The sequence below is a fragment of the Mustelus asterias genome, chromosome 2 (assembly GCF_964213995.1).
Source record: "Mustelus asterias chromosome 2, sMusAst1.hap1.1, whole genome shotgun sequence".
Lineage (NCBI taxonomy): Eukaryota > Metazoa > Chordata > Chondrichthyes > Carcharhiniformes > Triakidae > Mustelus > Mustelus asterias.
The window spans coordinates 56,766,696-56,792,509 of NC_135802.1; the positions used below are offsets into that span (position 1 = coordinate 56,766,696).

The following is a 25,814-nucleotide window of genomic DNA, read 5'->3' on the forward strand; positions in this document are numbered from 1 at the left end:
TGAAGCATCTTATTTGTCCTGGAACATTGGTCATATGAGAGTTGAATAAACAGGACCTTGCGGAGCTGGCTTCAAGAAGGACACCGGCACTTGTTTGACAGTCCTTCCATTGAATCCAGAGGATGTGGCAGATACATTGCTAATGGAATTTCTTTACCATTCTTATATGTCACAGATATGTGCCCAAGTCTCATTGCAGTAAAGGAGCATGGTGAGGACAACTGCACTGTACAATTGGAATTTTGTTGAATTGTGGAGGTCTTTGTTATCAAACACTCGTTGCTGTAATTTTTAGAAGGCTGAGTTGGTGCAACAGATCCAGCTTTGGATTTCCGTGTCAATAGTGGCCTTTTGAGAGAGGTGGCTACCAAGTATAAGAAGTGTTCAACATATTCCAGAGTCGTTCCTTCAACATATATGAGAGGTGAAATATTTGCCTGACCTAAAATGGAAAAAGGGAAAAATAAAGTTTCAAAGTAAGTTAGTGAGGAACATAAATAACTGACTGTCAAAGTTTCTATAGATATGTAAAGAGAAAAAGATTGACAAAAACAAATGTAGGCCCCTTACGGTCAGAAACAGGAGAATTCATAACAGAGAATAAAGAAATGGCTGAGAAATTAAATTTGAATTTTGCTTCATTCTTCACAAAGGAAGACATGAATAATGTACCAGAAGTGCTGAGAGAAACATGCTTTAGTGAGGAACTGAAGGAAATCAGCATTAGTAGAGAAATGGTTTTGGGGAAATTGATGGGATTGAAGGTAAGTAAATCTCCAGGTCCTGATAATCTTCATCCCAGAGTACTTAAGGAAGTGGTCCTGGAAATAGAAAATCCATTGGTGGTTATTTTCCAAAATTCTTTGGACTCTGGAATAGTTCCTACAGATTGGAGAGTAGCTAATGTAAGTCCGCTATTCAAAAAGGGAGATAGAGAGAAAACAGGGAACTGTAGACCAGTGAGCCTAATGTCAATACTGGGGAAGTTGCTAGTGTCTATTATCATGGATTGCATAACTTGGTATTTGACAAGCAGTGGTATAATCAGACAAAGTCAGCATGGATTTACAAAAGAGAAGTCATTTTTGATGAATCAATTGGAATTTTTTGAGATTGTAACTAGTAGAGTTGACTGAGGAGAACCAGTGGATGTGGTTTATGTAGACTTTCAGAAGGCTTTTGACAAGGTCTCACATAACAGACTACTGTGTAAAGTTAAAGCACGTGGGATTGAGGGTAATGTCTTGAGATGGACAGAAAGCTGGTTAGGAGATAGGAAAGCAAAAAGTTGGCATAAATGAATCTTTTCCTGATTGGCAATCAATGACAAGTGAGGTTCCGCAGGGATCTGTGCTAGGTCCCCAACTTTTCATATTATATATTAATGATTTGGAAGAGGGAACTGAAGGTATTACATCCAAATTTGCAAATGATACAAAATTGGGTGGGAGGGTGAGCTGCGAGGAGGGTACAGAGATGCTTCAGTGTGATTTAGATAGGCTGAGTGTGTTGGTATCTGCATGGCAGATGCAGTATAATGTGGATAAATATGAGGTTATCCACTTTGGTAACAATAATAGGAAGACAGATTATTACTTGAATGGGTGTAAATCGAGAGAGGTGGATACTCAACAAGACCTTGGAGACCTCGTGCATCAGTTGCTGAAAGTAAGCACGGAGATACAGCAGGCAGTAAAGAAGGCAAATGGTGTGTTGGCCTTCATAGCAAGAGGATTTGAGTATAGGGATAGGGATCTTTTGCTGCAATTGTATAGGGTGTTGGTGAGGCCACATCTGGAATATTGTGAACAGTTTTGGTGTCTTTATCTGAGGAAGGATGTTCTTGCTATAGAGGGAGTACAGTAAAGGTTTACCAGGCTGATTCCTGGGATGGCAGGTCTGTCAAATGAGGAGAGACTGAGTCGGTTAGGATTATATTCACTGGAGTTTAGAAGTGTGAGAGAGGATCTCATAGAAACTTATAAAATTCTAACAGGGTTAGACAGAGTAGATTCAGGAAGAATGTTCCCAATGGTGGGGCAATCCAGAACTAGGAGTCATAGTTTGAGACTAAGGGGTAAACCTTTTAGAACTGAGGAGGTGAGGAGACATTTCATCATCTGGAGGGTGGTGAATATGTGGAATCCACTACCACCAAATGTAGCTGAGGCCAAAACGTTGTGTGATTTCAGGAAGAAATTAGATATTACTCTTGGGGCTAAAGGGATGAAGGGTTATGGGAGGAAGAGGGATCAGGATATTGAATTGGATGATCAGCCATGATCATAATGAATGGTGGAGCAGGCTCGAAGGGCCGAATGGCCTACTCCTGCTTCTGGTTTCGACGAGCGGAATTCCCCAGCCGCGCTGATCTGAAAGCCGGAAATGGAGCTTCAAATAGTTCGCAACCCGCCCGGGTCAATTCCAGTGGCGGGCGGGATGGGAGAATTCCAGCCTATGTTTCTATATTTCAGATCTCCAGCAGCATTTTAATTTCATTTTATACACTTTATATTATATTCATATTTCATTCCCTGTGAAGCAGCTTGGGATAGTTTATGACATGGAAGTCTCTGTAAGATGTTGGTTATGTTGTCGCTCAGAGTGTAAACACCACCCTCTGCCTTGCATGGGGCTCCTTGGCAACCACACGCGCTGCCACTCCCACTTCCTGGATACGCGGCTTCGAATCGGGCAGGCGGACGGGCGCATTAACCGTTTAATTTTTACATCACGGGCCGTCCGCGGGCTGGGCCGAGTCGGGCGGTTTTCGGCTGAACAAACAGAGCGAGGGGGGCGCACCGCTGCTCGGATGGCCGACGACGGCCGGAGGGGCGATGAGGGGGAGCGGGGCCCGGGAGCTGCCTATCAGATGTTTGTCACCATGGAGGACCTGCTGGACAAGCTGAAGCTGATGAACTACGAGGAGGATTTGATCCGGAGGAACAACATGAAAGCCCTGTCGAGGTGGGTCTGGGGAGATGGGGAGAGAGAGAGGGCCGTGTGCCTCCTCCAGCCCCAGGATAGTAATCTGGGGAGGGATAGGGTGACGGAGCCCCCCTCCCAACCCCGCTGACCTTCCTTCCTATCAACTCCCCATTGATATTCTGGGTCTCACACTTCGGAGCTTTGAATAGAATCATAGAAACCCTACAGTGCAGAAAGAGGCCATTTGGCCCATCGAGTCTGCACTGACCACAATCCCACCCAGGCCCTACCTGCATATCTCTACATATTTACCCGCTAATCCCTCTAACCTACGCATCTCGGGACACTAAGTGGCAATTTTAGCATGGCCAATCAACCTAACCCGCACACCTTTGGACTGTGGGAGGAAACCGGAGCACCCAGAGGAAACCCACGCAGACACGAGGAGAATGTGCGAACTCCACACAGACAGTGACCCAAGCCGGGAATCGGCAGCAGTGCTGACCCCTGTGCTACCGTGCCGCCCCAAGTTAAAGTTTATTTATTAGTGACACAAGTTGGCTGACATTAACACTACAGTGAAGTTACTATGAAAATCCCCTAGTTGCCACACTCTGGCGCCTGTTCGGGTACATTGAGGGAGAATTTATAATGGCCAATGCATCTATCCGGCACATCATTCAGACTCAGTAACTTGTCTCACAACACCAGGTTAAAGTCCAACAGGTTTATTTGGTAGCACGGGCTTTTGGAGCAGGTGATGACCTGATGAAGGGACAGTGCTCCAAAAGCTCCTGCTGGCAAATAAACCTGTTGGGCTTTAACCTGGTGTTGTGAGACTACTCGCTGTGCCTATCCCAGTCCAACGCCGGCAACTCCACATCATCATTCAGACTGTGAAAGGAAACTGGAGCACCCGGAGGAAACCCACGCAGACACCGGGGCGGGGCGGGGCGGGGCGGGGGGGGGGGGGGGGGGAACGTGCAAATTCCGCACAGACAGTGACCCAAAGCCAGGAATCGAACACGGGTCCCTGGCACTATGAGGCAGCAATGCTAACCACTGTACCACCGTGCCACAGGCAAACGATCAGCACAATATATGTCCACAGATGCTGTCAGACCTGCTGAGTTTTTCCAGCATTTTCTGTTTTTGTTTCAGATTCCAGCACATGCAGTATTTTGCCTTTATCTGTATACTATATTGGTCAGGCCATAATCTTGTGCATTTGTGGCCACCCTATGATAGAATGGGTACAGCCAAAATAGAGCAGAATAGCACCAGGAATGCCAGAAAATAAGTGGCATGTGTTTATATGGCACCTTTAATATTCCATATCCCTTCACAGTCAAACGAGCACTTTTGAAATGTAGAGAAACTCATGAAACTCGAGGTTTCACAAATAGCTATTTAATAGATGACCCAAACATCTGTTTTAGATGTTGGTTAAGACAATAGACATGGCCCACTTAAAGAACTCATCTGCTGTTCTTTGAATGTGTGTGAGATCTTTTCAGCGAAAGAAGGACAGATGTGTCTTTTGGTTGAATGTCTCATCTAAAAGATGGGTGCCTCCAGCGATGCAGCACTCCCAATTGAAGTGTTAGCCTGGATTAAGCGCTAGTGCCTCTGGAGTGAAACTTGAGCCTACAATCTGCTGGCATGGACAGGGACACTTATCACTGAAGTAAGGCTGACTGGTTATAGATGTGAAGAAAAGTGTGTGGATTAAGGGTAAGCAGCACCGGAACAAAAAATGTTAAAGGAAAATCAAACAGAAGTTTTCAAAGTTATGGAAACTTTGCATGGTAAATAGTGAAAATATTTGTGGTGGTTCATGAATCAGTAACAAGGGGGTGAACTGAGAACTATAACTAAAATATTAAGGGTTTGGGAGAATATTTTTGCAGACTTAAAAGAATGAACACTTTGTTATAAAATGTTATTGAGCAATGATACCATAACTTAAAAATAATTGGCTAAGTTTTTGTAAAGGAACACCAATTGTATTTCAATTAATTAGCTTCAGTTGAAAAGCTAGTATTACCACAAGTGCAATGGACTGAATAAATGTTATTCTTGTATAGACAACTATTATTATAATATTATGATAATACTATTGTTATGTTCTTTATATTTAGTTGTTTGGTCGTACAAAACTTGAGTATTGCTGAAATAAAGCCATCTAGTTGAAGCTTTATATCTTACACTCATCAAGACAATTGCAAGAATACCAATGTCAGGGAAGCAACAGCTTTATATTGTATGAGAAGGGAATGTTGATTGGTTGGCAAGTGGACTCTGTGAAGTTGTCATGGCGAATGCTCCAGTTAATGGTGACTGACAGTTAATTGCCAAGCATTGTTTGAAAATTCAAACCAGACAACTTGACTCTGATTGGTGAAGACATTGCCCTGAGGAATGAATAGCAAATGCTATCACTTATTTTGTTTATCTGAAACAGGCACAATGTGCGTATGTGTTTCTGTCTGCAAAGAACTGGGCCTCTGTATTAATATAGTTAGCTTCCAGCACATGCAAATGCACCACACTGCGAACCCAACTGACAATCTTAAATTGGTTGTCGGTGTAATTTTTAGCACATGGAGGATTATTTGGCAAATCTCTAATTGCAGAATCAGATCTAATGTTGGAAACTGTGTTTTGCAATCATGGGCTTGTTGGATACAGTCTGTACCTTGAATTTGTGAACAGCAGAAAGAACATGCTGCTTGGTATGATCTGCCAGTCTTTGGGATGTAAGGCCTACATACCTGGCATCACACTGCCACTGAAATTCATATATGACATGAACTTTTTTTTGGCTTAATGGCAGCATTCTGTTATCGGTGTATTTTATAGCATGTGGAACAGTAAGAACCCCAATGCTTGTATTGACCAGTGAAGCTAGTCTTTGGTAGACCATGGTAGAGAATCCCTAGCAGATTTCTCAACTTCTACATCAAGGAAAGGAAGTTCATTCGACTGCTCCATTTCAAAAGTGGGTTGAGCTCAGGATGGAGATTGTTAAGACATACAAAGAAACTTACATGCTGCAACAGATTTAAATATAGCAAACACATCAGCCACACATTGGAAATATGCAAGGGGTAGGAAGTTCGGTGTCATTCCATTGAAATCATGTTTCTCATGGAACCCAACAAATATGTTTGTGACAGCTGGGCCTGTAGGTGATCCCATGACAACATTATCTATTGTTAGCTGGACGTGCAGTGTGGCATGTTTGCATGTACTGGAAGCTGCGTATATTAATACACATGGCCCTGTTCTATGCAGGCAGAAAAAACATATACACATATTGCACTGTTTCAATTAAACAAAATAAGTGATAGTCATTTGCTGTTTCATCCCTCAGGGCAATGCGTTCATCAATCAGAGTCAAGCTGCCTGGTTTAAATTTTCAAACAATACTTGGCTGTTAACTGTCAGTCACCATGAACTGGTGCATTCTCCATGGCAACATCTCTACCAATCAGAGTCCACTTGCCAACCAATCAACTGTCTCTTGTACCGTATAAAGTTGCTGTTTCCCTTGACATGGCGGCACGGTAGCACAGTGGTTAGCACTGCTGCTTCACAGCTCCAGGGTCCCGGGTTCGATTCCCGGCTCGGGTCACTGTCTGTGTGGAGTTTGCACATTCTCCTCGTGTCTGCGTGGGTTTCCTCCGGGTGCTCCGGTTTCCTCCCACAGTCCAAAGATATGCGGGTTAGGTTGATTGGCCAGGTTAAAAATTGCCCCTTAGAGTCCTGAGATGCGTAGGTTAGAGGGATTAGCGGGTAAATATGTGGGGGTAGGGCCTGGGTGGGATTGTGGTCGGTGCAGACTCGATGGGCCGAATGGCCTCCTTCTGCACTGTAGGGTTTCTATGATTCTATGATTCTACATTGACATTCTTGTCCTGATGAATGCAAGACGAATGCTGCAGCAAAATGTCTTTATTCAGCAATACCCAAGCTGTTTACATTTGCTGCGTTATCTTTATTTGACAAGTTAAGTTGAAAATATTTGTGAGGTGTTCCCCTGTTTGGCTATATGCAGGGTTTTCACAATTAGTATTCCAAAATAACAGAAAGGCAGTCCAACATATTTAATCAAAGCTTGTCATCTTTTATTTCTGGTTAAAGTTTATTTATTAATGTCACGAGTAGGCTTACATTAACACTGCAATGAAGTTACTGTGAAAATCCCTAGTCGTCCCACTCCGGCGCCTGTTTGGATACACCGAGGGATAATTTAGCCTGGCCAATGCACCTAACCAGAACCTCTTTCGGACTATGGGAGGAAACCAGAGCACCTGGAGGAAAGTCACGAAGAGACACAGGAGAATGTGCGGACTCCGCAAGACAGTGACCCAAGCTGGGAATTGAATCTGGGTCCCTGGAGCTCTGAGGCAGCAGTGCTGACCACTGTGCTACCGTGCTGCCCACACACCCACTTATACTTAATTTGAAGCAGCTTCACCTGTGGTCTGTTTGAAATATTGGTTTAAGTGGGTCATTACCTTTTGTCATTCCATGTTTTATGCTCTCACGCAGAGTATTCTCTGCTCCTCCTATCCTCAGATGTGGCCTAAAGCAGATCTAGAGCCTAAGCCTGATACTTATTCCTTGGAATAAAACCATTGTAGCTTTTGACTCAGTTACTTCTAAATCTTCAGATGAGTTGTTTCATATCTCTGGTCTTTTCAATAGCTTTGTATCAGCTCCAAAAAAAGTTTAAATGTACTGGGGAGGGCAGGGGAGGCAATAGAACATATGGGGCACCTGTGATCTTAATATAACCAACAAGTCTGCACTATGATAAGATATTTTAGTTATCTATTCAATACTTATTTCTACAGACATTACTTTGCTCTCCCCACAAACCCTGGCGAGCAGTTCTACATGTTTACATCTCTGGCAGCTTGGTTGTTAAACCAGGCAGGACGATTTTTTGAACAGCCCCAAGAGTATGATGATCCAAATGCAACAATATCAAATATTCTGACAGAACTCCGTGCTTTGGTAAGTGCGAGAAGTTAAACTCACAATGAGGGGGATGAATTTAACTCTGCTAGCTGTAATAAAATATTAAGCCTACTTTAGAAACAACAAATTCACAATTTTGCCATACCTGTGGAGAGAAAATATTTGTCGTGGGATGTATGTGATTAAAAGTAAAATGTCCCTGCAGAGGAGTAAGCAAATGAAACTTCCCTTTGATAATCAATAGCATTGCTGTGATGATAAAATGGACCATTTGTAAACTCACATAGCTTTTGACTTTATTTAGTTCCATTCGATTTTTAAGTGACCCAGAATGTGTATTTTTTGCAAGATGGTTTCAGAAAAAAAGAATTTATATTTAAATTGATTCTTTTATACTAAAGTTTTAGATGTTTCTACTTACTGTTTGCTATTTTTGTGAAATTTACAGTTGTACTAAAATGATCAAATAGCAGAAGTCTTTCTCTTAAATACAACAACTTGTATTTACGTAACTTCTTTAATGTTAATTATTTCTCATCTACACACTGCCCCTCAGCAACATCATCCAAAAGTGCAGCAATAGTGTTCATATGCAAACTGACAACACCCAGCTCCATCTCGCCATACTTTTTTTGACTCTTCTACTGTTGCTAAAATATCAGATTGTTTATCTGACATCCAGTGCTGGATGAGCAGAATTTTCTTCCATTTAAATATTGGAAACCTGAAGCCATTGGCTTTGGTCTCTGATTCACACTCCATATCCCAACTATTGGCTCCATTCCTCTTCCCGGCAACTGTCCCAACAGCAAGAAAATAGTTGAAGAATTTGGTAACGGAAAGAAAAAGTAGTCATCTCCTCATCTAACTAATTCAAATATCTTGTCCTAATAAAATGATAGAAGGAAAGCATCATTAGAAAAATTGATTCGAGAATGGGTGTTACTCCCAATAGAGATGAAAGATTGGGGCATCAAGGTTATCTTGCAATGTGATGTGAATGAGTGACGAGAAAGGACCTAAAGAATGTGCAAATAATTGAGAGGATGAAAAATCATTGAAGTGGTTCTCGTAATCAGTAAGCAGAAATAATAGAAACATATAAACTTACTGCACAGGAGAACATATCTAGGCCTCTCATAATTTAGTACACCTCAATTAAATTTCCCCTCCGCTTCCTCTATTCAAAACAAAACAACATCAGCATATCCAATCTTTCAATAATCAGGCTGAGAAAAAGAACAGATCTGAAATAAAACAGAAAATGCTAACAATGCACTGAGTATGACTGCCACAAAATGTGGGGAAATATAGATCAACTTCATGGACACAGATTCTTTTCAACAGTGTTCTGATAAAAGTTCTGCAACACAAATGATAACCTACCAGCCCCTGCCTAAAAATGTGGCATTGCTTAAAATTTAAATTTATTTGGCCCCCTTACTAGAACTTGAGCAGAGTGCACTTCTGAAAGCAATAAACTGTTGATAAATCTGCTAAGTAGCAGAGCACAATTTGGTTAATTGGAATGTATTTTTGTTCTTTGTATCCTGTTTTCCATACAGATGTTTTGCTACTCTCCCCCATATCCTCCTCTGCCTCCTGATGTTATTGATTACTTGCATTGAGTGTTGGCAACCATTGAAGTTGTTGCAGCTGAATGCAGTCCTTAATCCCCTCCCCTTGACGTCTACGTACACATTTACAGTCAGCATCATGTACCCTGCTGCTTTTACATTCTTTAACCCAAGGGCATTGAAATCAGTTACAGTGCTTCTACAAATCATTGAGTAAGATTATCAAACATCACACTTAAAGCATTGAAGCTGGGAACATCTGCTGCCAATGGGCTTATTACTCACCAGCTGAGCCATGTTGGTTATTTTTATCTTATTTTCTATTTTTATGCTTTGATCGGGTTTTCACACTAGTAAATATTTAAAATTATGGAAATTGATTTGTGGATTTCTTTCGTTATGTTTTTCATTAATAATTCATTAATGTCAAAACGATTATTCAGAATTTAATTAGACAAAATTGTCCAGTTAATTTTACTGATTGTGCCTAAACAATCTATAGCAAATATTGATGGCCAATTGATCTCCACTTTTAATAGTGGAGAGTGTGTTTGTCGTAAAATTACAGTATTTTCCCCCTCCTCATAATGGCCATTGATGACTTTTATTAGTTGATATGTTTGTAAAGCAACACCTTGTTTTCAAACTGTTTAGGGTGGCTCAGTAGATTTTCCTCCCTCCAAACTGAAGCAAGGTTATGGAGAGCAGGTGTGCTATGTTCTGGATCGCTTAGCTGAAGAAGCCCTCAAGCATACTGGCTTTAATTGGAAGAGGTAAGAACTTGTGAAGATTTGACTTGCGTAGTTCTGTTCAGCGTAAAGCCTTTGGTGTGAAGACTACCACTAAATAGGCATCTGGTTTCCTCTCCCTACTGATTGATCTGTCATGGCAATGCATGCTATCAGGACCAAGAGAAATTTTCAGATCAAGCAGGATTAGAGAATGTGGATAATTAAGCCATGAAGAGGGGATGATAAAAGGACAGGGAACATGGGAATAGTCTTGGAAGTGAGTCAAAAAGGAATAGGATGGGATAGAACAGAAAGGGAGAAAATACGTCAGCTAAAAGGGGACTGTAAAACTGCCAGAGTGGGTGCATCAGTGAATATCAGAAAACCTTTTCTCAGGGAGGAAATACTCTGTTTATTCAATGGGTTTTGCAACAACTAAATGTTTATCTGGCTGACAACTGCCAAGACCCATAAGTGGATAGTAAAAAAAGGGAAGATTAACCACTTTCTTTTAACCAAAAAAAGACAGTTCCCAAATTTTTGTTAATTTGTATTAGCACATTTGGCAAAAAGATCGATAAATAATTAAAGGGATTATTGCTGTCAAATAATTTTAGCCTAAATTTGCTAATGTTAGTTAACATTTAATATTCCAACAAAGCGGTTCCTGGAGTTGTACTAAGGTTGCAGGTAATGTGGATATATCTTATAATGGGAAAGTGCATTAATTTGACTTAAAGGTTTTTAATACATTTTCAAATAGAAGGTGGTGAACCATAAGTTCGTAAGATATAGGAGCAAAATTAGGCCATTCCGCCCATCGAGTCCGCTCCGCCATTTGATCATGGCTGGCTGATATGCTCCTCAATCAGATGCAGAATGTAATATTTCATAGATTTTTGGTGCTCTGGAAAGAAATAGGAACATCGGTTGAAGTAGCCATTTCCCATGATCTGCCCTTGCGTTAAACAGGATTACTCATTGGGAGCACACAGTCATACCATTTCAGGGCTAACATTCTGAAAGCTGAAAAGATCTTTCAGAATTCAGGAAGCTGACATTTTAAGTATAGTATCAAAGTTTGGTTTCTGTACAATTTACAAGCTTTTTTGGAACAGCACAAAATTACTCTTTAACAAAGTTTTTGGTAAGATTTTACATTGATAAAGCTGACATTTATTATAGGCATATACTGGTTTCGCTGTTTGAAAATAGCATCATCTAATACCTTCATGATTAAATGTATAGTATGCTTGACATACTTGGGAATGAATTCTGCTTTTAAATCATAGCTGTATCGATTTAGGCCTGTGTATCCAGCAGAGGAAATGGAAGAGGAAGCATTAATAGAGGATGATGCTGAATTGACATTGAACAAGCTGGAAGATGAGTTGGTTGTAAGTTCAAAATAATCTGAAAATTTTCATTCTGATTTTCAAAAAAGATTTATTAATGTCAAAATGTTTTTTTCCTTTGTTGCATTCCAACATAAAATGAGGTTTTGATTAGCACAAATTTTACTTAAATGCAACATTTAGTGAGAATATAAATCACAATTTGGGTCAGAAGGAACCAACTGGGAGAAATGACAATGAAAATTATTTTCTTTGTGGATGCAGATCCCAAGCATTTTAATTATTTTTTCCTCTTGGGGAAGAAAAGTTGTTTTTTGTTTGTCTCTCACTCTCTCCCTCTATCACACTTTCACAGTTCTTGTCAAATTAAGACATTGTTTCCATTTGAAAAAAAATCTTATTCCATTTTAGAATAATCTTGACAAATAATTAAACTGTATACAACCTTTTTATGGCCTGCATTTTCTCCATAGTTTTGTAGCCTGTGCTCCAATAGATGTGGTGGGGAAACAAGAAGAACAGAATGATGCAGAAGGAGGCTCATTTTCTAAATGAGCTCAAAACCATATTTCCAAAAAGGCAATAAGGAAAATTAGACCAAAGCAAAATACTACGGAGGCTGGAAATCTGAAATAAAAATCGAAAATGCAGGAAATACTCAGCGGGTCTGGTAGTATCTGGGGAGGGAAACAAAGCTAATGTTTCAGGTCCAATGATCTTGCATCTGGAGGTGAAAATGCTGATCCTTTCTCTGAAGATATTTTGGAGCCTGGGGAATGTGGGAGGGTTGAATGGAGTCTGTACCCTTTTTGGTCTGTTCTTTCTGCTCCTCCTGATGAAAGGCCATCAACCATTGGGCAGAATTACTACATTTTGAGACTAAAGTGCCACGGTGGGTGCAAGAACGTGGAGTATTTCCCGCTGTGGCAACTGGTGGGAAAACACAACAAATCTTCCAGACTCAACCTCATTAGTTATGCACTCAGGTGTTTCATGTCGAATTCTGTGGCGGGGGAGGCCTGGATGCTGCATAGTCACTCGTCATGTCTGGGTGCCACATTGAAAGGGCATCCATCACCACTGACCCATTATTGAAGAAAGAAGATTGACCTCCTGAAAATGAAGATAGATGTCTGGGAACACTGAGACTGGAAGATGGATCTCCTGAGAGCGAAGATGGATCTTCTGGAACATTCTGAGGCTGGAAGATGGACCCCCTCCAGGACACCTAATCTGGAAGTCCACCTTAAAGTGCACCTCCGGTCCATTCTCTGTTGGTCCAGGGTTGCAGGCAGCCTCCATCCTGAACTCTGGAGGCAGCCCTGGGCATAGTCCCAACATCAGTACACCAAGTTGTTCCAAATATTTTTCACACCACATTCTGCCGCTGGCACCATGGAGAATCAGGCATGGGTGGTTGGGCCTTCATCTGTATCCCATTAACTGGGTGCAAATGAGATTCACACTATGGTGGGCACCAGCAGAAGATTCTGTTGTAAATTCACGCTGACGTGAAACCGATTTCTGGGCCTCCCACCGTGCTTGCCATTGAACACGCCAGCAGTGGTTTGGGAAAATTTGGCCTACTTACTGTTTCTGTTCAAGAAAAATTGGAACCATGTGTTTTACTTTAAATAATTCAGAGATTTATTTGCAAAAAAGATATTTACAAATTCATTAAGACTAACTGAGGAAAATATTAAGACAGATGTACAAAACCTGCACTGTCCCTTATTACTTACAGAATTAAATCTGATATTGTGTTACGATTATAATTGGTTGTTTAAAAATAAGATAGCTCTACTTTTGTCATATTTGGCCAATGCCAACAATTCTAATTATTTCAAACAATGCTTGTTTAAAAATCAGGCCGTTTTGTCTCTCGTTTTTAAATCTTCAAAATAAAGAAAGAAAAGTTCAAACAACACAATAACAAGCAGTGGTAGGAAAAACAGAAAATGCTGGAAGGGTCATCCAGACTCAAAACGTTGACTCTATTCTCTCTCCACAAATGCTATCAAACCCGCTGAGATTTTCCAGCATTTTCTGTTTTTGTTTCAGATTCCAGCATCTGCTGTATTTTGCTTTTATCTAAGCAGTGGAAATAGTTCAATTCACTAATATCAAGAGACCATTACATTGTGGGAGAAAGAGCACAAAAAGAATAGCACAACCTCTGAATATTCTAAAGCTCTTCACAACCTAAGAATTTCATTTTCAGTGTTTTTTTTTAAGTGCAGCAGCCAATTAATATATATTGATTGCTATGACAACTGAATTCCATCATTGTTATATTTTGCGACTACCTGGATAGGAGAAAACAAATTAGATGTACCCATGTCTTTGTTTCATCTAGTGTTTCTATGTTCCTGTATTTGCCAGTGTCACAGGAGGTGAGTGTTAGAAAGAAAATTCAAAAATACAGCAATAAAAGTATCCAGTTTATTGATTTAATGATTTCTCTGAAACTGGTTTTCAGGAAGAAGCAGATGATTTTGAAGAAGGTGAGCCTTTCCTGGATCTGGAGGTTTTGAAATCTCAGGGGCAGAAGATGGTAAGTTTTCCTCAATAAAATATTTGTTTCTTTAATGGATGATGTCCCTACCTTTACTGTCAAATCACTTAAGTAAGTCCTTACTGAAAGTTTTAGAAACATAGAAAAACTACAGCACAATACAGGCCCTTCAGCCCACAAAGTTGTGCCGAACATGTCCCTACCTTAGCGATTACTAGGCTTACCTATAACCCTCTATCTTACTAAGTTCCATGTACTTATCTAAAAGTCTCTTAAAAGACCCTATCGAATCCGCCTCCACCACCGTTGCTGGCAGCCCATTCCACGCTCCCGCCACCCTCTGAGTGAAAAACGTACCCCTGACATCTCCTCTGTACCTACTCCCCAGCACCTTAAACCTGTGTCCTCTTGTGGCAACCATTTCAGCCCTGGGAAAAAGCCTCTGACTATCCACTCGATCAATACCTCTCAACGTCTTATACACCTCTATCGGGTCACCCCTCATTCTTGGTCTCTCCAAGGAGAAAAGGCCGAGCTCACTCAACCTATCCTCATAAGGCATGCTCCCCAACCCAGGCAACATCCTTGTAAATCTCCTCTGCACCCTTTCTATGGCTTCCACATCCTTCCTGTAATGAGGCGACCAGAACTGAGCACAGTACTCCATGTGTGGTCTGACCAGGGTCTTATATAGCTGCAACATTATCTCACGACTCCTAAACTCAATTCCTCGATTGATGAAGGCCAGTACACCATACGCCTTCTTAACCACAGCCTCAACCTGCACAGCTGCTTTGAGCGTCTATGAACTTGGACCCTAAGATCCTTCTGATCTTCCACTCTGCCAAGAGTCCTACCATGAATATTATATTCCGCCATCCTATTTGACCTGCCAAAATGAACCACCTCACACTTATCTGGGTTGAACTCCATCTGTCACTTCTCTGCCCAGTCTTGCATCCTATCAATGTCTCGCTGCAACTTCTGACATCCCTTCACACTATCCACAACACCTCCAACCTTTGTGTCATCAGCAAACTTACCAACCCATCCTTCCACTTCGTCATCCAGGCCATTTATAAAAATCACATAGTAAGGGTCCCAGAACAAATCCCTGGGGCACTCCACTGGTGACTGACCTCCATGCAGAATATGACCCATCTATAACCACTCTTTGCCTTCTGTGGGCAAGCCAGTTCTGGATCCACAAAGCAATGTCTCCTTGGATCCCATGCCCCCTCACTTTCTCAATACGCCTTGCATGAGGCACCTTATCAAATGCCTTTCTGAAGTCCATATATACTACATCTACTGCTCTTCCTTCATCAAAGTGTTTAGTCACATCCTCAAAAAATTCAATCAGGCTCGTAAGGCATGATCTGCCTTTGACAAGCCATGCTGACTATTCTTAATCATATTATACCTCTCCAAATGTTCATAAATCCTGCCTCTCAGGATCTTCTCTATCAAGTTACCAATCACTGAGGTTAGACTCACTGGTCTATAATTTCCAGGGCTATCTCTACTCCCTTTCTTGAATAAAGGAACAACATCCGCAATCCTCCAATCCTCCGGAACCTCTCCCGTCTCCATTGATGATGCAAAGATCATCACCAGAGGCTCAGCAATCTCCTCCCTCGCCTCCCACAGTAGCCTGGGGTACATCTCATCCGGTCCCGGGGACTTATCTAACTTGATGCTTTTCAAAAGCTCCAACACATCCTCTTTCTTAATATCTACATGCTCAAGCTTTTCAGTCCGCTGCAAGTCTGCACTACAACCACCAAGATCCTTTTCCATAGTGAATACTGAAGTAAAGTATTCATTAAGTACCTCTGCTATTTCTTCCGGTTCCATACAAACTTTCCCACCGTCACACTTGATAGGTCCTATTCTCTTGCTACGAGAGGACACAGGTTTAAGGTGCTGGGGTGTAGGTACAGGGGAAATGTTAGGGGGAAGTTTTTCACACACAGGGTGGTGGGCGAGTGGAATCGGCTGCCGTCAGTGGTGGTGGAGGCAAACTCAATAGGGTCTTTTAAGAGACTCCTGGATGAGTACATGGGAATTAATAGGATGGAGGGTTATAGGTAGGCCTAAAAGGTAGGGATATGTTCGGCACAACTTGTGGGGCCGAAGGGCCTGTTTTGTGCTGTAGTTTTCTATGTTTCTATGCTCTTCACATACTTGTAGAATGCCTTGGGGTTTTCCTTAATCCTGCCTGCCAAGGCCTTCGCATGACCCCTTCTGGCTCTCCTAATTTCCTTCTTAAGATCCTTCCTATTAGCCGCATACTTTTCAGGATCTCTAACATTACCTAGCTCCCTGAACCTTTTGTAAGCTTTTCTTTTCTTCTTGACTAGATTCATTACAACCTTTGTACACCACGGTTCCTGTAACCTACCATAACTTCCCTGTCTCATTGGAACGTTGCTATGCAGAACTCCAGACAAATAGTCCCTGAAAGTTTGCCACATTTCTTCCGTACATTTCCTTGAGAAAACCTCTTTCCAATTTAAGCCTCCAATTTCCTGCCTGATAGCCTCATAATTCCCCTTACTCCAATTAAACACTTTTCTAACTTGTCTGATCCTATCTCTCTCCCATGCTATTGTAAAGGAGATAGAATTATGATCACTATCTCCAAAATGCTCTCCTACTGAGAGATCTGACACCTGACCAGGTTCATTTCCCAATACCAAATGAAGTACAGCCTCTCCTCTTGTAGGCTTATCTACATACTGTGTCAAGAAACCCTCCTGAACACACCTAACAAACTTCTCCCCATCTACACCCCTTACTCTAGGGAGATTCCAATCAATATTTGGGAAATTAAAATCTCCCATCAGTTGCAACTTTAAGCGAAACAACTTCAAGCAACTTAGGGTGGCATGGTGGCATTGCTGCCTCACAATGCCAGAGACCCGGGTTCTCTTCCCACCTTGGATGACAGTGTGGAGTTTGCACATTCTCCCCTTGTCTGCGCGATCTCCTACGGTTGCTCTGATTTTCTCCCACAGTCCAAAGATGTGCAGGTTGGGTGCATTGGCCTTGCTAAATTTCCCCTTAATATCCCAAGATGTGTAGGTTAGGGGGATTTGCAGGGTAAGTACATAGAGTTATGGGGATATGATTCTCTCTTGGATATTCAGTGCAGCCCGATGGGCCAAATGGCCTCCTGTACTGTAGTAATTATATGATTCAACAGATTTCGACATTGCAAAGGATTGGTCTTAATAATTGGACCAGTGTTGGTTGCGTAGTTAACAGGTCAACAAATTATTAAATAAAATTTCATCAGTGGTACAATGCAGTGAATCTCCAACACTGTGATAAGAGTGTAGGTTTGCATTCTTGATTCCCATATAGTGAGTAATTATCATTTAGTGAAGTATTCAGTGGAGATCATTCATTTTCCACTTCATAGAGAGGAAACAAAGATCAAACTGAATGTCACTTTGGCCTGGTTCCTCAGAAATCGCTCTAATACTCTTAAGGTCAAAGTCGAGAAAAATAATGTTCTTGTCGCATTTATCAAAATACACATTTAATGTTTAGGAGGGGGTGGAGTCCACAAAACCAGAAGAGATTTTAGAATCCACAACAGACGCTGCTGAGTGGAATCTAGAAGTGGAACGCGTTCTCCCACAACTTAAAGTTACCATCCGAACTGACAACAAGGTATGTTATTTAAAAGCTAAGGTTTACTACAATAGAAATAAACTAAAATCTATTTCAACAAACTTGTTTTCAATTGTTAATGCAATAATATTGTTTTCAATTGTTAAAGCGATAATAAGATATCGAATGAATGTTGGACAATTGAGTGATCAATGAATTTTGTATTTTGATAATTCACATGTTAGGTTCTTTGCCGCGGTAAGAAAAATAAATAAAAAATGAATTCATGCAATGTGTAAAAGACAAAACATATGCTGAAGATGAATTTAAGGTAATAATTAAATCTGGGTTAGGCTGCTTTTTGTAACTTATTTGAGAACCACATTTTTTGTCAGAGCCTTTTAATGAATTTTTGTGTGCTTTTAGTTTGCTGCGAGCTATCCATTACTTTTTTATAAATAGTGTGTAATAAAATTAAACTTGTGTATAAATAATAGTATAAACTACTTTGCTTTAACAGGATTGGAGAATTCATGTTGACCAAATGCACCAGCACAAAGAGGGAATTGAAACATCTCTTAAAGAGACAAAGGTACAGCTTTATTCCAACTCAAATGTGTCTAAATTATTATCCTTAAATCACAAACAGCTTTGTTAAATAAGCTACCAGGCTGAAGTTAAGAACTAAAACATTGTATAGCTCAATGCAAGCTGTCTGTTACACAGTTGGAGAATATTGTGATCCTGTCTTAAATTCTTCCAATGCTGAACTAGTTGATATACAATTAAAGCAGACAAAGAAAGTAATACCAGGAACTATGACAATGCAATAAATAGCTACCAATCCTGTCAAGTGTATGGTTTCCTAATATTAAGCATCAGATTGCAGCATAGATCCTCCTTGAGAAAATCAGTGCAATGTCACAACTGCAATTTCTGAGTAATATACAGGAGACACCTTGCACTAAGTCATCAGCAGACCAATCTGGCCAATGTGACAAACTGTCCTCGGGGAGAATGTTGCCCCAATAAATTGAACAGACTGAGGATGTGCTGCTCTCTCTAAGAAACTCCTCTTTTATCACTCAGCCTGATTAAAGATTACCTGGCTACAAGCATCACACCATCTTTAGTGGAAGCTCACTCATTTTAGCTATGAGATGGCAGGGTATACGGCAAAGGAACATCCATAAAGACCCCTGACCAACTGTACGTGTAGCTGTAGTTGAGGATGTCACGTATCTACTGAATAGTTGATCATTTTGTGCTGGTCTACCAGGTGGATTTTCCGGATGCCACATGGCTGACTCAAAGCTACTCAGCGGTTAAAGCATGTCTGGCACCTACACAACAACTTGACATTTTTGACTTGTAGTTTAATCTCATACTTTATAGTATGTATTTTCCAATTTTTATTGCACCACCTGTGCATTCACAAATAATACACACCAAAACATTTCCTTGTGTATAGGCCACTTCACTTTTGTTTTTCTCCAATCCTTCTAAATATAATGTTGTTACTTCTGATACTGTAGTAGATTTTTTAAGCTTCATTTTTGAGGTATTCAGTCAAGAGAGCCTCTCAGCTGAATTTATGCCCCTTTAACTTGTTGCTTGTCATCTATTTCTTGATAAATAAAGCATTTAAAATGCTTACTTCCTGGTGATGAATTCCTCACTGTCTTGAGGCAAGCTAGTCTGGTAACAAAGTGTTTTGGACTTGTCCACCTTGGTAGGTAAGAGATATTGGAAGTGAAAAGAAACAACTTGGCCTTATTAGCACTAGTCTCAGAATATTCCAAAACACTTTACAACTAGGTCTCTATTTTCATCCTGGCAAATGCAATAGACCACTTGGGCACATGTGGGAATGTATTTCATTGACTTTGTTTTATTTCTGTGAAAGTTTGCTGGATTTGTTTAATCTTATTTGTTTTTCCTCCTCTCCTAAAAGGACTGATTTATACTGGTGTACAGTTCCATGCCGTCTTGTAAATTGTGTTCACTTATTAAAGCTATTTCAAATTCTTGAAAATAATGGTTTCTCAAACTTGACAGAAAATGAAATAAAACTTGCTTTACTTCTCCAAATTAGAGTGAAACAAGTAAGAATGAACTGAATAAACAGAATACTCATCGGAGAGCTGTTTTACTAGTGTTGCATCCACCTAATTAGTGAATAATTTAGTCAAGATGTACATCCTTTCTAATTATTTTTTGCTTACTGGGATTGCATTTGCTTTGCATTTAAGATTTTTTTTATTTCTAGCTAATTAATGTTCACCAAATTCTGTTTTTTTTTGACAGAATTACCTGGACAAGCTTCAAGATGAGATTAGTCGAACATTGGAAAAGGTCAGCAGCAGAGAGAAATATGTCAACAACCAGTTGGAGAATTTAATTCAGGATTTCCGTGTTGCTCAGGGCCAGTTGAATGAGGTGATCTGCAATATTCTCTTTAATGTGGCAGTTCTTGACCTTAATTCTCCATTAAAAACTTAGTAAAGCAGTTTAATTTTCTTGTAGGCTAAAGACCGATACCAGCAAGGAAGTGGGGGTGTAACAGAACGGACTAGACTTCTGTCTGAGGTACAATTACAGTTAATTGAAAAATTATTCTCAAGTTTATATTTTTTATTATTTTCCTCTAGGACAGGGGTCTCCAAACTTCGGCCCGCGGGCCACATCCGGCCCGCAGCAACTTGAAATATTCCTTCATTTATAAAACTAATTTTTTTCTTTGGCCTGCGAAAATGTGTAAAATATACGATGTGGCCCTTGTACTGAAAAGTTTGGAGACTGCTGATCAATTTCTAATTGTTTTTATTTATTTAAAAATCTTATTTTGGTCCCCTTTCCTCGATAAGTAAAAAAACACACTGGCCGGAATGTTACCTCCTTTCACGCCAGTGGATTTTCCCTTCCCACTGCATTGAATGGAGATTTGACTGGCCACCAAAGTCTCTGACCTCGCTGCAGTGAGAGCGTGGCATGAATGGCCGATAAGGTCACATCCATAGTGTTTTGTTGCATTACAGACCAGGTGCTAATTTAAATCCCTGATTTGTCCTAACCTAGTTGATTTCAACAGGACCAACTGTGTGTGCATCTCTAGTTTGTCTCACTGTCCTAAGCTAACGCAGAAAAGAAATCAGATCGGACTTTGAACTCCTGATCATGACCTCAGCCGGATTTTTCAGCCCCACCCAGCACTGGCATCTTCCAGTTCTGCTGAGAGTCAGTGGATTTTGGCTGGCCTGCTGCAACCCCAGGGTGGGTCCCGTGCGGTGGGGGCGGAACATCCCAGCCTTAGTGGCACCTGTTGGAAAATGCCTACATGTGGGTGTGCAGTAACAACGGGATTCTGTTTGGCTGTGTTGTCCCTTGTGAAGGAATAGTTGATAGCTTTTCACTTTGTCGCTCATGTTTGATGAGTGTATGAAGAAAGCATGCATGGATACCTTAAGGAAAAGAACGCAGTATAAGTATAGAATTTAAAAATTGAGTTTTCATCCCATCTAAGCGAACTAACTTTTTTTCTTATTACTCCTTTTGATAATTTTGAAAACTAATATGTATCATTTCAGTTATTGAAGATCATTCCACAGATATCTTTTTAATATTTTGTGTGTGTAATCTTTTAAGATAAGTGAAGAGTTGGAAAAGGTGAAACAAGATATGGAAGAAAAGGGAAGCAGCATGACTGATGGAGGTGAGTAAAAGGCAGCAGGATAATCTTTTCAAATTATAGTCAAGTTGTGGTAGCTCATGGAAATATAATTAAGGTGGTCACCAGAGGGAGAATGTGTTCCTTTCAGGGGCTGTTACATCATGAAATATTTAACAGAAACAAAGTAAATGTCACCATCTTTAACATGTAGAAGATAGTTGAAAAAGAAAAAAAATAAAGATATAAAATGTGGCAATTCAATGGGATTAAATTGATAGCTCTTACAGAGAGGTGACACAGCTCCTGCAAGCAATATTAGAGAAATGTCTCTTGATTCCTTCTCAAGCACATGAACCAAGAAAACCTCCGACAGGCTAACTATCTTCAGTGTTCAATCCTGACCATTTTGCATTTCTATGGTCCTATTATTATCTTCAGATGCTCTTATGAGTATTTTCCCCTTATGTGGGGATTCTTCCTTGCTCATATCGTGTCAGTCCTAAATGACCTAACCCATATCCTGGGACTGTGACTCCCTCTAGACCCCCAACATAAAACATCATAAATAATATAAAAGAGGGTAAGTCAGATATATATTAACATTTGTCTATTTGAATGTACACAAATTTATGGTAATATAGTAACACTTTGGGGTTATATAAGCCAAATGGATTGACTCAGTATATTAATTGTCACTATTATTTTCAGCTCCCTTAGTGAAAATCAAACAAGCATTGACCAAACTGAAGCAAGAGATAACTCAAATGGACATTCGAATTGGAGTTGTGGAGCATACCTTGCTACAGGCCAAACTTAAAGAGAAATCAAACATGACCAGAGACATGCATGCTACCAATATTCCCGAAACCACAATAGGTGGTTATTGACATTGTATGTTTGTGTCCAAATAATTATATATTCTTGACTTGTTAGTTCCCCATTAAAAGATTATTGAATTCTTGTGAACTAAATGAGGAATCAAAAATTAGCATTTAATAAAAGTTTGGATTCTTAAGAGTAATTTCAATTGCAGCAAATCAGTAGTTGGATCATTTTCTACGAGTTGTTATAATAAACATTGGCACACATTTACAGCACAAAAATAGAAAAGAAAGTGATTTAAAGTAGTGCCAATTCTTTCATTAAAACATAGTACTTTACTAAATAAAAGCGTTGAGTTCCAATACTTATCATGAGAATCTTGTGTTTCATAATCGGTGGGTGTTAAGGCACATTGAAACTAGGAATAGAAGTAGGTCATTTTGCCCTTTGAGCCTGCTTCTCCACTCAATATGATCATGGCTGATCTATTTCAACGCCATGCTCCACACTTTTCCCCATACTCCTTGACACCTGTGGAATCGAGAAATCTATTGCTTCTTAAATATATTCAGTGACTTGGTATCCGCAGTCCTTTGTGGTAAAGAATTCCACAGGTTCACCACTCTCCAAGTGAAGAAATTTCCCCTCGTGTCAGTCCTAAATGACCTAACCCATATCCTGGGACTGTGACTCCCTCTAGACCCCCAAGCCAGAGGAAACAACGTCCCTGCATCCAGTGTGTCCGTCCCTATCAGAATTTTATGCGTTTCAATGCGATCCTCTCTCATTCTTTAAAACTCCAGTGAATACAGGCCGAGTCAACCTAATCCTCATAGAACAATCTTGTCATCCCAGGAATGAGTCTGGAGTTCTTGAACACTAATTTTCCATTGTTATTGACAATGCGCCCAATGTGTCTTTTAAGTTCTAAATAGTAAAATATATTTTAACATTTTTAGTAAAGTGTTGCAACTGTGCTTATACCTCAAATTTCTTCATAGGAATTATAAAAAATATTCCATTTCTTATCACATGTATCTGCGCGTGCTACCAGGAGACATTAGGAAGCAAATCTTAAATACAGTATTCAATGTATACAGATTATTACAGCATAAAATTGAATATCTGAGTTACATGGTAGTAATGCAGTCTCTAGATTCATATATCAGTCCCTTGATATTTTCTTCTAACACACCCAGGGATTAAGTGTTCTCTTAAACATACATATGATTTATATTAACTGGTCCTACAAAGTATTATAAAATACAGTAAATTGTGCAATAAGTGTGTTGACATATTGTGTACAGTTTAACTCTTTCTTGCATCCAGTGCAGATATTTTATGTGAGTCTTTTTTAAATGTGTATTTGCAAAATTGTAATTTTGGATAAAATAAACTTTATTTTATCGATAAATTTTGTCCAGTTAAACCAATTCTATATTTGACTCTTTAAAAGAAATTGTGCATTAATGTTCCACAAACCAACCCCGCAAACAAAATCTTAGTGAAGTTTGTTTCACTTGTGAAGGAGACCTGCATAATACTATCGTAATTTCATTACTCAAATTACACAGTTGCCTTCATGCATGGAATTAACTCCTTTTATTGTAAGTTGCCTTGCTTTTATTCTTTGTACTTCTAATTATCCCTCGCACACTTGCCTGCATATCTTGCAATATTATCTCTTATGATGTATAAGTACATTTTTATGATTTTATCTTCGCCCAAAGAGTGGTCTCTTCACCCAGAGAATGGTCAGCCTGTGGAATTCTTTACCACAAAGTAGTTGAAGCCAAAACATGTTTTCAAGAAGCAAATATAGCACTTGGGGCAAAGAGAATCAAATGATATGAGGGAAGGCAGGATAAGTGGAGTTGGATGATGAGCCATATCATAATGAATGGCGGAGCAGGCTCGAAGAGCTGAATTTTCTATGATTCGATAGTATATCTGCTTTCTCATAATCTAAGGTTCAACAGCTCTGATTCCGAGATTAATTTTGTCCCTTGCAGACTGAAATTTGCCAGCATATTTTTCCTTTGTAGAGGAATGGTGACTTGACTACTCAATGCTGTAAGTCTGCTTTACAACATTGGATCTGATGGCAATGACTTACTAGAAAGTTCTGTATATTTGTGCTAAGTAGAAAGAAATTGATTTCCTCTGCAACCTGCTGAATGGACTGTATTGCCCATCACAATACTGATGAACACTGATGTTGCAAAGGGCGACTTATATGTTGGATCTATCTTATTTCCATTTGCAGGCTACCTTGTCTGTATAAACATTTATTTCCTTGCAAAGCAGGTTTAAAGTAGAGAGATATAAGTGAATATGAGATTTGTAAAAAAAATATTTTTATTGAAGATAATGTGTAAATACATAATTGACATCTTATAACTAACTACCGAAAAGGGATTTGAGAAAATACAATTTTGTTAGCGGTCTAATCATTGTTCATTATAGAGGATGTATGTAACACAATAGTACTCAATTAAGAAACCATGAAACAAGTAGACTGCATGACTAATAAAATATAAAGTATAGAATGTATTCTGCTGAATTTAATATTAATCTTTACAGGGTAAAAGCCCCCAATGCACTGAGGTTTAATAGGAATTAAGGCAGTTTCTGTTTGGTGGATGCTTCAAAGCTGGACTTGCTTACAGTGCATATGGCATAGCTTGTCTCAACATTAATATATATAATCTTATCCACTAGAAATATATAATTCCTTATTTTTCCACCTGGGTTTCTGCATTTGGAATTACCTGTTTCTACAACGATGACATTTACTAATGCAATTTGGGTGAAAATTTATTAATTGTGTTGTTTGTATTTCATTGCCCCACCCTCCAACCATGACAGCATAACAAAGGTAATAAAGTTTATTTATTAGTGTCACTAGTAGGCTTGCACTGCAATGAAGTTACTGTGAAAATTCCCTAGTCCCCACACTCCGACACCTGTTCGGGTACACAGAGAGAATTTAACATAGCCAATGCACCTAACCAGCACATCTTTTGGACTGTGGGAGGAAAGCGGAGCACCCAGAGGAAAACCACGCCGACACTGGGATGATGGAAAAAATAACAATAACAGCAGACTCCGCACAGACGGTCACCCAAGCCGGGAATTGAATTCTGGTTCCTGGCCCTGTGAGGCAGTAGTGCTAACCACTGTGCCACCGTGTTGCACCTATTCCTAATAACACCCTATTCCTTCCAAAGTGACTATATAACCTCAATAGCATTTGTGTAAAGGTGAAAAAGAGGAAATTGGAACAGGCAAATCGCATCAGGTAGATTTTTAGTTATTCATTTGGAAGAGGAAACGTAGCCATTCAGTCCACTTTATATAGTGATAACGGATGAAAGGGCAGAACAAATGCGCAAGAGATGTCAGTCACAAAAGGATGCCAGTTTCCATGCTGTACATTCACTCCTACATTGCTGTCAATGTTGTCTCACCTGAGCGGGGAGAAGAGTGTGGCTGGCAGTGATAATGCGGTCCGAATCCTCAGCAGGCGTTGCTAGGACACCGAACCACCCGGCGTTCTGAGGAATGTTATTTTTTAAAGAGGGGCAGCAGCTGCTGAAAATGGAG

The 25,814-nt window shown here is 40.0% G+C and overlaps 1 protein-coding gene across 1 annotated transcript; it reads left to right on the forward strand.

Moving 5' to 3' along the window:
• Positions 1-2,756: 2,756 nt before the first annotated feature.
• ift57 (intraflagellar transport 57 homolog (Chlamydomonas)) lies at positions 2,757-23,641 on the forward strand. The gene is made up of 11 exons (XM_078235752.1): positions 2,757-2,967; positions 7,791-7,953; positions 10,149-10,267; positions 11,532-11,622; positions 14,060-14,134; positions 17,654-17,776; positions 18,237-18,308; positions 20,024-20,155; positions 20,243-20,305; positions 21,362-21,428; positions 22,095-23,641. Exons 1-11 carry the CDS (start codon positions 2,813-2,815, stop codon positions 22,271-22,273), a joined length of 1,239 nt encoding a protein of 412 aa, XP_078091878.1. The 5' UTR covers positions 2,757-2,812; the 3' UTR covers positions 22,274-23,641.
• The last annotated feature ends 2,173 nt before the right edge of the window (positions 23,642-25,814 follow it).